At 42.0% G+C, this 12,406-nt stretch overlaps 1 protein-coding gene across 2 annotated transcripts in view; it reads left to right on the top strand.

Annotated features, from left to right (window-relative positions):
• The window catches only part of LOC147890736 (mediator of RNA polymerase II transcription subunit 10b-like), a 30,595-nt gene extending 26,782 nt beyond the window's left edge, over nt 1–3,813 (top strand). The window contains exons 5-6 of one of the 2 annotated variants that reach the window (XR_015542628.1): nt 3,221–3,348; nt 3,446–3,808. Coding sequence is in view for 1 of the 2 variants with exons in the window: in XM_087389907.1 (XP_087246033.1) it covers nt 3,221–3,274; nt 3,446–3,451 (60 nt within the window). In the remaining variant the exon portion in view is untranslated. Of the gene's footprint in view, nt 1–3,220; nt 3,349–3,445 lie in introns of both variants that reach the window. The other variant, XM_087389907.1, reaches the window with a different exon arrangement.
• Nucleotides 3,814–12,406: the final 8,593 nt, after the last annotated feature.

Here is a 12,406-nt window from a genome sequence, read left to right as displayed (position 1 = left end):
GCTCCATTATTATTTGGGCATTCAGTTTGCTCATGTTGAGGGGGGTATCATGATGTCTCAGTCCAAGTATATTGGACAGCTCCTTGATCGTTTTCAGTTTGAGGATTGCAAGCCAATCTCTACTCCAGTGGACCCTGGCTTCAAATTCTCAGCTCATGATGGGAGCCCACCATGTGATATCACTCTTTATCAGCAGGCTGTTGGATGCCTTATTTATTTATGCCACACCAGACTTGACTTGCAGTATGCAGTATCTCAGCTCAGCAGATTCATGCACATGCCCAGTTCACAGCATTGGCAAGCAGTGAAGAGAGTCTTCAGATATCTCAGAGGCACTCAGGATTTAGCCCTCTTCTATGGTGATGAGGGTTCACTTACCATGCATGCTTACACGGATAGTGACTGGGCAGGATGTTCCGACACCAGAGTGTCACATACGTGCAATTGTTTTTTGCTTGGCAAATCATGTATCTCTTGGCTCAGCAAGAAGCAACCAACAGTTGCCACATTTAGCTGTGAGGTTGAGTACAGGGCAGCTTTCATTGCTACAGTAGAGTGTGTTTGGCTTCAACAGTTACTTACAGATCTTGGTATTCGCCAGACATCCTCCACTATTGTCTACACTGACAGCCAGAGTGCTTTGGCCATTGTGCGTAACCCAGTGTTTCATGCGCGTACCAAGCATATTGAAGATCACTATCATTATGTTCGGGAGCGGTTGTCAGCAAGAGACATAGAGTTGTCCTACCTTCCCACAGAGGACAACATAGCAGATATGTTTACAAAGGCACTTCCTCGTCCCAAGTTTGAAGTATTTCGATAGGCTTTACACTTGGTTCCCTTTGTTACATGATCTGACATCCCTTGTACATTCATAGGTGGCTATATCCTTTTGGATGAACATGTGCCACCATGACCAGAAAATACCAGGTATTCTGAGACGTTTCCAGAGTACTTCAGCCCATCCCATGGAGGGGGTTTGTAGGCCATCCTCTGGTGGTTCTAGTGATGCCCTATAAGCCATGGTATGAGCCTTGTAGGCATAAATAAATACACTTATAGTGTTAGTGTCCTTCAGTCCACCTAGGACACTTAGTCCTATGTGACACCTAGGACACTTAGTCCTAGGTCTAGGTACTTGTACCTTGTACTCCTTTGTTTTTGCTTATCCAACTTTGACGTGACGGCTAAGGTGTTTATCACCGACTCTTTTGCTACCTGCACTCTCTCTTTCCTAATCGATCCTTTAGATGTACAAGGTTTTGGAGGTTCATCTCGAAGCTTTTCAGCTTGATCCGACCTTGGTCGAGGCTCCTTCAGGTTCGGTAGGGTGCTGGTACAAAGTATTTCCTGGTACTCAAGAGGGAGGTAGTACCTCCGTCTCCTTGTCACGGACAGGCCAAGATTTCTAGAAGTCACTTGGTGACACTATATGTTTCACCCAAGGTACTGAGCTGACAGATCATCCGAGGTATTGAGTTGACAATATATCTGCCTATTACTAGTGTACTAGTCACTTGGATGTATTTTTCATTGATGTATGATTTATTATCCATGGCTCTACAGATCATATGTGCAAATGCATTTGATCATATGTAAATATGATCAATTCTTTTGTTCACGTATTTCAATGTGTTGGTGTATTAATTGTGCCTTGGGGTAGTTTTTTGGTGACCTCAGAAGAGTGGTAAAATTTTATTTGCCATTTTTAGCTTAAAATATGCCAATTGTGTCCAAGGCAAAAAACAGCCCAATTCAGGTGTGATCAGGGGCCAGGTCAGTCAGTTGCATGCAGGAGGTGTCCAGAAGGAAAATTCGCCCACTCTGGTATGTGCAGGGAGCTGCCAGGAGAGAGTGATTTGATTTCTGCTGTTCCTAGGATGATTCTGGGCAGATCTGATCAGGGCGATCTGATCTTGGAGGTTTGTAGGCTGTTATGGCAGGGCGCTTTCTCCTGGAGCTGGATTTTGCTGTTTTTCAGGCCAGGGAGGCAGGGAGATTTCATCTGAGGGTGAATCCTGCTGATTCAGGTGTCAGGGAAGCAGGGTGATTTCACCAGGGGAGGATTCTTGTTGGATTAGGGGCCAGGAAGCAGGGCGATATCATCTTGAGGTGATTTCTGTTGATTTCCAGGCCCAAGAACATGGCGATTTGACTCTAAGGCTTCATAGGTGCTTCCGGAGTGTGCCAGATCAGGGGCAATTTGATTCGTGGCAATTCTGGTTTTTTGTAGGGGTCCTACAGGCTGGACGAGTTGCTTTTGGGGCCTTCTGGGCTGTGGTTTTGTTGGCTGGCCTGTCTTTTGCTGATTTCTAACAGAGACCAGGCCATGGATGGCGTGGCTGGGCAGTAGAAGGCTGGTCGTTAAGTTTTTGGGCTGATTCTAGGCTGGGGCTGCTTTCTAGGTGATTGTGTAGTGAGATTACTCACAATTGGTCAGCTGTTGAGCCTTGCTGCACGATGCAATTCATTGGTTGTCAGGCGAGCGGCACGTAACAGTCAAGGGCCGAGTGCTGGGCTTGTTTGCCAAAGGATTGATGCCGTGACAGCTTGGCAAGGCTGAGATTGTTGGGTGATTTCCATTCTGAGAGCTGGAGGCAGGTTGTTAGAAGGTTTTTCCCTTGGGATTGGATGCCTGTGTTGTCATGATTGGCTGAGTTTGCTGGAAGCAGAGGTTATGCTGTTATCTGGATGCCTACAGGAAGGATTGAGTACTTGTTGTAATCTGTTTTCAGTGGAATAAATAATAAAGAAATACCACAAGGGGCGCGACCTGATTTGGGGCCATCGTTGTACGGTGTTTTGAGCAGGAGCATTCTAGCTCTCGTGTTATTGTTTTGCTGTGGGTGTGTTGCGAGTGGGATAATACTTGCTAAGTTGTGTTTTTTACCGCCCTAATTTTATGATAGGCCAGTTGCAATAGCTTTAACATTAAGTCAGAGGAGATGCAAAATTAGGGCTAACTAAGTCTCATCTTCAAATATTTAATATTTATTTGGTTTGGGATGGTAGGTGTTCATTGCTAAAAAGCTAATTCCAGGTGTTACTTAAGACAGACTTAGAAGCTGGCTGTTCCTTTATGTTGTTTTGAATGTTCTATATATGTGCTCATCCAGCATGCATTTTGTTTTGGCTTGGAGTTTTATCTTCTTTGAATTTCGTATTTATTGCCAAGTAATATTTTGGATGTTTTAACAAGGTAATTGTTGTGATTTGGCAGGAATCTCGTAGGATCTCTCAAGCACCTGGCCTCTTAGCTAATGGTGATGTCAAGGTTAAATCTGAGCACTAATTTTATTTGAAAGGTTTTCTTGGCTACAACCAATGTGTCATGGAAAAACAATGAAGGTGGATTTCTTTGCAATTTGTCTTTTGAGAAGTTCTGTACATGGAATTGTCCTGAGAGCGTACCTTCTGATTTTCCTTATGCTCTTTGATGCCACAGAAATGAGCAGTAGTGCTACTTAGTAGAAGTGATAAAGCAGACGTTCATTGCCAGTCCTGGTTTTTGGGATATACTACGAAAATCTAGAGCAGTTCTCAGATTGCGCGACTTCAAGTGTAATGCATGCCAATCGAGAAAAGCTTCATGTTGTGTCAAATATTTATGTATGGAGGAGTTAAAAGCTTCAAGGATGCCTTGAAGGTAGCTGTCTACCAAAAATCTAGTCTTGAAGATTATCAAGCTTTTGTAGGTGTAAGTTATTTTAGGAGACGCTCAAATTTTTTACATGAATATTTTAAGTAATTGTTCTATGGAAGTAAATTATGTTTAACTAACTCAGTGTAACCTTAAATTGTGCAAGGTACATTTCTTTATTTTAAAGAATTATACTTTCTAATATTACGAAATAATAAAATAGGGTCCTACACATGGATTTTGTGCCTAAAGAACTTGTACAAGGGAGGTTAGATGTGGTTGCAGGGCTTAGTAGGAGAGCCATCATATGAAAGGGACTACCTTGAGGCAGGAATAGTCAACATGCACATTATGTAGGGGAGCTCAAGATGGAGGAAGGCGAATATCCAATGGGGGATTTGTGATGCAACTTGAGCAAGTGCCACAATCCATCCTAACCACTAATTTGTAGGTGAAGGATCATTTAGGCTCTTTTTTTTTAACATAACAGTTATTGCTTTCGTTTATTTTCATCCTCAAATTTGTCCACATCATGGAGCTTAATGCCCATGTTTTGGGTGATACTAAAAAAGAATCTTCCATAGTATCTAGTTAGTAAGAGGCTTGAAGAAAAATTGAGTTAAATATCTAAAATTAAATCAATTGAAAAAGCATCTTGTCAATGATAATTGAGAGAGGTTTAGTGGATTGCCTTACTCTCATAAAGACAAACATGTTGAATGATTTCATAGTCAAAGAATATTTGTTAAAACTTAATTCTAAGATGAACTATTGCTTGACATTTAATGACATGACTCTCAATGGCGATGTGAAACTCGTATTAGAATGGTTTCATTTAGTACTGCGAAACAACTCATTTGCCTCGTGATGAAGATGCTATCATTGGATGTGATGTGTCTATCTATTTCTTGTAATATATTTTTGTCAAGAAGTCATTGAACATATTTAAGGTAAGAAGTATGATTGCATGTCGGCTCTCAAAGCGATGCTACTCTTGATTGTGCAATCCAAAACCATCTAGCCTTGAATATCAAAAGCCACGCTAAGGGTTCTCGTAGGACATGGTAAAGTGACTTGATTGTATTCATTAATGGGAAAGGCATTGCCAATACACGTTTGTGATGGGATGGTCGTTGCCTATGTTGTTCATGTTTCACATGTGAGATTGAAGTCGTAATGTGTGAGGTTGATGGTGGAATCTATTGATGTCATTATTATGTTATTTTTTAGGATTGTCTAAATTTTTAGGCCTACTCAACTTCGATATGACTTGATTACATTTATTTAGTCAGGTTGGTCATTGCAATTATCAACAGGTGAGTGGCCTAAATAAGACTTTGGTTGAGCATTTCACATAGTATAGTCTTACCTTGGCTCGACCTTCTTTGCATATTATCCTTGTGCATAGGACATCCTTTTGGTAGTATCTCATTTGAGTCGAGAATAATGATTATGGTGGGCTTCTTGTTAATACTCTCAGTTTATATGGGTACAACTCCTTGAATTAAGTTGAAGTTTGCTTGTGGTGGTCCAAGCATATATCATGGAATTGCTTGAATTACTATTAGGCAATTGAAATAGATCAAACATTTTGGTTATGGCAAAGTAAGGAGTGTTCGCAGTAGCAAATACTGAACGCACCGAAAGTGTAATGAAAGGGAGAAATCAAAGGATTAAGTAGCTTTGGAATGCTCATGGAGGAACCTCCTCACCCTTCTAGAAGAGCACTCCAATAGGGTACTAAGAAGGTTAGACCTTGGGAATCCTAAATTCTTTTAGATAAGATAGGTACGCCTTGATGTTGATCAAGTGAAAGGTCTAATCAAATGAGTCCTCTGTCAAGAGCTTGCATAGAGCTCAATGAGCACTCACAGAGCTTGCTTCATAGGTGCCTCATCGTCCTTAAGAGCTTGCACCTTTGGATGAGGCATAGTATCGTAGTATTGTCATGTCCAAAAGAACTTGAGACTTGTTTATGCCAAGTTTTGTGCAACCTTGAAGATGTAAGAGCTTTGTACAACCATAATCTCAAAGTTGGTCCATTAGGATCCACTTAATTATAGCTAGCTTCACCTCCAACTTCTTAATTAGGTGGTTTTGTGGCATGTGGTGCCTCCAATAAAGCACAATGTTCGTGTTAGTCGTAGAAAGTGTTCATTCAATAGAGCCATCATGTTGTTTGTTGGAGTTGCATGGTCTATTTAATTGTCTTGTTCCCAAGTGGAGTGCAAAATGTTGTGATTTGGCTTATGAGCTTTAGTTCCTATGTATTGGATCAAATGGATTGAGTGTTGTGTTTTGTGTGTGTGTGTGTGTGTGTGTGTGTAATCTACTATCCTAATCCCCTTTATGGAGTCATCTATTGCAAAGTAATGTTGTGCAAAGTTTGATGAAGCCATTGCTCAAGCTTTAAAGGCTTGTTTTTGTTCCTTCCAAATCAATATCACATGCCAATCCCTTAATTTGTTCTTTGCAATTTGATGGTCATGTGCCTTTGTGGTTTCCCCAAGTGTTGAGGTCTTAATTGCATACCATGTGTTCTCTTACAAGCCAAGACTATGGCCATTATTGGAATCTTCAAGCCATTGTCTTATGTTACATGTATCGTAGCAAGTCGTTGATAGACATAGCATGTCTATGTTAGTCTTTGTTGATAGCGTAGCTCTTTTATGCTTCAAGAACACTACCAGAGGAGCTCTATGCTTCCACTTATTTTGGCTTTTTGCTTGGAGTTGCAAGGTGTCTCAATTTGTTCAACCATACTAGCTTCAACTAGCTCATTGTATGAGCTGCTCTTGAATTGAATTGTGATCATCATAACTCGATGCAAAATTCAAAAACCTTTGTAAAGGAAAAGCCCCTTCATCAAACCTAAAATATGAGCTTTAATCAACCCTTCCTTTCACAAGCCCCCCCACAAAGAGAGAAACTCCCCCCTAAAAGAAGACTCTGAGAAAGTAGGCTCCTTGCCCACTTCCACAAAAGTAGGAAACAATGTGCGAAAGTAGGAAACATACAATCTGTAATCAAGACACAAGGGTATCTCTCTCCTTTTCATACTCATTGAGAGGACAATCGAGGACACCAAATACCAGTGGAGGCCACTACTCTAGAACTAGTACTTGCTAACAATCGAGGACAACAAACACTAGTGAAGGCCACTACTCTAGAACTAGTACTTGCCATTTCTGTCACTACTGCAATAGCAAAGGACACAACTCTAGAAGTTTTACCTTCTTCACTTGCTACTACGCCAGTGCAAGCCACAGTTCTTGAAGACAAGTATGGTGTGCCTTCTTGAGCATCTTTATGCTTGGTTGACATGTTGAATACTTTTTAAGAAATAGAGGCAATCAAGAAATCATCACCCAAAGACTTCACCAAGTTTTGATATGTCACAAACTCAAATAAAGTAGCAAAGATCACCAAGTTCTAGTGTATTGCACGCTCAAATGAGATGAAGAGGTGTGAGGAGAGAAAAAGCCAGGAGTGCAACAAACTAATAAAAGATCTTGCCCTAACAGAAGTAAAGATAGAGTGGGAGCGGGCAAGGTGGGAGAGAGAGAGAGAGAGAGAGAGAGAGAGAGAGAGAGAGAGTTGAATGTGTGTTAGAAATCTCAAATAAGAGTCTCTCTGATAGATTCCTCCCATCTCCCCAGCCACGGCCCCACCCCTCAAACTCGTCTATCATACCATTTAAAATTGTGAACTAATAGTGAAATTGAAGTGTTGTAGGGTATATTTAGTCACACTTTTCAGCTACTAGAAGCTTTCAAACACGCCAAAAACAAAATTGAGCACAACTGTTGAGATGGAGTGAAAACTAGAGCTACCTCCTTTGTTTCACTTTAACATCAAACTCACTCTCACATCCATCCATCCTTAGACACACTATTGGCTCTAATACCATGTTGAAATGGGAGCACACAACTTACACAAGCATGGGAGAACAACTTTCCTACTCACATTACAATACAAGATGATACAATATATACATTATATACATATACCTAGATGAATCCAGGAACATTCCCAAACTCATCCTCTAAAAACACAAAATAGTGCAGTTTCAATTTCATGATAGTCATTCATAAGGTTGAAAACCATAAACTCCATCACGCATAGTAGGGACTAGCTACTATGACATCTTATTAGCGCCCAACATTGGGTGTAGACCATAGTATAAAAATATGCTCACATACAAATCCACACACCCACATACTTGAGCATCCATTTATACAAAGTCTTCGTACTGAGTTTTTGTCAGCACTCCGGAGGTGAAGGGCAAACTCAACCATGACGAAGGCTAGCACTAAAGGAGAAGGCTAATAAAAAAGCAGTCCAAAATCTCTTCATTCAAGCTACAAATGCTTGTGAAGTCTGAACGATTTCATTTTAGTCTCTCCCAAACGAGCATCTAAATCTAGTTGATAGGGCAACACACCATTTAAGATAGAAAGAATTATTGCAATACCAGCATGCCGCAACATGGAGGAAAACTTCAAAATGTCCGCTAATACGATAGAAGCATATACCTAGATGAATCCAGGAACATTCCCAGAGCATTGCCCTAGAAGGGTTGCCCTCTGTTCATAAGGACTATTCACACTAAGACTTAGGTTCATATTTTTATAACCTACCATATACCGCGTATGACCATATGCACATGGGTGTGGACAAGACCAATGATCATATCTCATCACCTGCAACCATTTCTTGCATCATGATCACATCTTCATGCTTTTTGTTAACTAATCATGTTTGCCTGGTAGGCATCATGTGATCATCCAAAGTTTAGAATGCTTGAACCTCATGTCCAAAACTTCCCCCTCTCCTCGAGATACTCGACTATTACATGCAAACCAATGAAATGCATGTGTTGCTCATATTCACTCTTGTATCTTTTTTCACTCCCTTGTCCAACACCTTTGCAACACTCACTAGCATATCAACATCGTAGGTCCTATGAAGATGGTGAAACCCTTGTGATTTCCCTGTGTCCATCATCATGGTCTATCTTCAAAAGCACTTCCTTATCTTCTGTTATCCTTGTTAAAAAGTTAGGAATATTAATGAGTGTATTGCACCCTTAAATGGTCAATAATATATGGAATTTCATACAATAAACATCATTTTACTAGGACTCAAGGATAACAAAAGCCCTTGAACGTCCCAAAACCTCGGTGTGAGTTGCTAAAGTATGCTAGAGATATATTTGCTCAAAAACATGATTTCTACAATTTGCAGACAACAATAGAGTTTGGCAAGAACCAAAGCAACATCCAAGAAGAAAGGCAAGGGACTTGACATTGCAGGGGTTGCCACTACTCCATCAAGATCAAAATCCTTAAAGAAGGGGAAGCTTGTGCATATGCTAGCAAGGAACAGGAAGAAAAGAGTGAGCCAAGGTAGATCTGTCTTGATGGAGATCAGGAAGGCTCAGAAAGCCATTGGATATGTAGTACCCATGGCACCATTCCTGAGGCTTGTGAGGGCAATATGCATCTATTAGCACGTGGACTTCAGATGGCAAAGGATTGCACTACTTGCTCTCCAAGAAGCTACTGAAGAGTGGCTTATAGATTTTTTCCAACACATAATGATGGTAGCAGCACATGCACATAGGGTGACTATAATGAAAAAAGACATCCAAACACTTGTAAGGGTTAAGTATAGATATGACAAGATCCTTAATGCAAAGGATTGGGATGATCTTAAAATGAGAGATATCCTATTGATATGTCCACAGCCAGGAAACCTAAAGCAGATGCAATAAAGATAATAGAGGTCACTCACCAACATGAGACCAGAGGCAAGGTTGCATATGAAGAGTTCCTCAGGGAGCCAGTTAAAGAAACAATGTTTGCCTTGGAAACCCAGACATTACTGAGGTAGTTACAAATTCAGCAGAAGCTACTGCAACTTGACCAAGGATTATAATATCTATAAAGATTGTGAATGATGATCTGAGTTGGGATTTGACAGAAGATTGCATAATGGCTTTAGCACAAAAAGAAAACCATGTCACTTGCACAATCATGCTTGCAGCTCTATAGTAAGTATATCTTCAAGGCCAATTGTGTTTATGTCTTTGTAGCAGTCACTTTTTCATAGGCTAAGTGAAATGGTTTTTTGTAGTTCTTTGACTTCACAAGTGTTAGAGTGAGGATTTCAGATGGCAACCAAAAACTATGGTTGAGCCACTAGGAAATGGTCTGTAACTTCTCTACTTGGCGAAGATGTGGATGTACAAAGTATCTCTTTGTTGCCATGAAGACCTGCCTCACTAGTATCATGTGTAGAAGTTTCCAATATTGTAACCATGGACGGTAGTTGAAAAAGGATAGCAGTGGTGAAAGGAGACTAGGTGCTAATGCAACCCAACAAGCAAAGTAAGCAACAATCAACTAACACTTTTTTGGCTTTTTTTTTTTTTGGGCAAAAAGAGACTTCTATTAAGTATTAAAGAAAAATTGTTAGAGCAAGCTCCATACGGGATACATCATGCAATGCACGAAAAGCTCAAGAGCCAAAAAGAAAGGATTGAGGCTGATAGTGCCATCTCAATCCAGTAGAAACCTCCGAGAAAAAGGGAGAACCCCTCCAAACTCGAAGAAATATAGTCCTTCTAGAAGAGGCTGCCCGTGAAGGGCCCTGCATGCTAGCCCATATGGCTATCAAAGTGTGAATCGTGTCAATCCAAATACCTATGAACACCTGTGATGGGTGTATTTGGGTGCCATCCAAGGCCTCAGTACATCTGGCTCTCCAAATGTGCCAAGAGGAAATGCTAGCCAAAATCTCCCAAGAGGTGTCCACTGAAACATGAGAAGCTCTGAAGGGAGTAAGTGGTACATCTTGCACCTGTCGGCGGATCGAGAGTGCCCAAGAAGAAGGATCACCCTCATGAAACACCTGGGGCCCGGTAAGAGATAACCATGCGACCAAGCCCCAAGTCATGAAGAAAGGGGAAGTGTGAAAGATGCTGAGTATCCGAGCAACCCCTTTCCAAACAGTCCTCGCTTGACTATAGTCCCAAAGGCAATGTCACACTGACTCCTCTACACAATGACGTCGAGGGCAAGTGGGATCAGCCCCAAATCGTGATCTCCACAGGTTCACTGCAATCCCTCCATGAATAGAAAGCCAAAAGAAAAGAGTGATCTTTCTATTTCTGAGGGATTTTCAGAGCCTCCTCCAGAAATTTCTACGCAAATCTGCAGTGAGGAAGAAGCTTTCCCAATGGGGGGCTCTAGAGGGAATCCAACCCCTACTGTACAGCTGAAATCTCCTGGCATTACCAACTGTGAAATGAAAGAAGGGAACCTCTCTCGGTGCCCATGATCTATCCACTCCCACTGTCGTGGGTCCCACTGCAAGCACCTGATAGGTGCACCTCCATATAACCACAACCTCCAGGATTCCAAGGCCAAGAGCAGAGGGTCGGGGTCTAAGTACCACTGCAAGCCCACTCCATGATCCACAAAACCAGCAATCCTGACAGGCTGAAAGGCAACCTCAAGAAGAATGCCATCCTTGGATGTAGAAAGTAAACCTCCATCCCCAACATCAAAGACCAGTGCGTCTTCCCCGAGACCTCAGAGAGCGATCACCTTTAAAGGAACTGATGTCCTCGAAAAAGCCCCCATCCAAGTGGTGGAAGTAATAGGCAACTCAACTGTCCATTCCACTGGGATGGCTACATCTATCTACTGAATCCTGCATGCTACCCCTCTGAGGTGACTCACGGACCGCAGTCTCTGATCCTCAGGTAGCCTGATAAAAGATTTCCAAGTGCCTACTGTGTAGGCGGGGCCTCTCTCCAATTTAGACCACTGCATGTAATGGGAAGTGCCCAGTGGTTTGGCATGCTCGTCAAGAATACTATCATTCCAAATGATCGGCTGCCTATCAATCTCTTTGACGGTAGAAGGTGGAATCCTTCGAAGAGTGTTCCTGAAGCTCCCCCAAGCTTTCAGGATGGTAGTCATGAGAGGAGAGGCAAGAGATCTGAGAGAGGCTGAAGTGAAAATCTAGCTAGGGCTGTCCACCCAATCATCTCCCAAGGTTGGTGTGCAAGCCTGAATGCGTCCAAAAAAGAAATCCTTCCAAGGTTCCTGCCCAGGCATGAGTCCCCTCACCACCACCTTACAAAGCAATGCCTTGCACTGCAAGTCCGGGTCAATGACATTAAGGCCCCCTTCACATGTAGGGAGAATAATGGTCTCCTAGGCCACCCTTGCTGTAACATCTGTTGTGCCATCAAGTCCACTCCATAAAAAATTTTCTTGATTGGTCTGATGAGCTGAGTGATGCAATCCCTAGACCGGCACCAAGAAGAACCCACAAACCAGGAGGTGGCCAAGAGAACCTGGTTCACTACCACAACTCTAGATGCAAGGTCGAGTTTGGCAGAGCTCCAGAAAAGGAGCTTTTTCCTTATACTTTCTAGTACTGGGGCAAACTGTTGTGCTGGAGAGATGTCCAATCCTACGTGGCATCCCAAATACCTGATAGGAACACCGCTCTGAATCCAGGAAAAACCAATGTCAACTCCCCAGCCTGGAGTGTCCTCATCACTGATCCAAAAGCCAAAGGATTTATGCCAGTTAATGTGTGCCCCTGCAGCTGAGCAAAAAATATCCAAGGCTATCTGGAAAGAATCAAGTGAATGCGAAGAGGCTTCAATAAAAATAGCAGTGTCATCAGCCAACTCACAATCAAAAAGCTCTTACTCCTGTCTCAAGGGAAATCTTAGCCCAAAAA

Source organism: Dipteris shenzhenensis, chromosome 18 (genome assembly GCF_047967505.1).
Source record: "Dipteris shenzhenensis isolate YYH24624 ecotype China chromosome 18, Dip_SZ_1.0, whole genome shotgun sequence".
Lineage (NCBI taxonomy): Eukaryota > Viridiplantae > Streptophyta > Polypodiopsida > Gleicheniales > Dipteridaceae > Dipteris > Dipteris shenzhenensis.
Note: the sequence above shows the minus strand (reverse complement) of the source record. Positions and strands in the feature narration are given on the sequence as shown.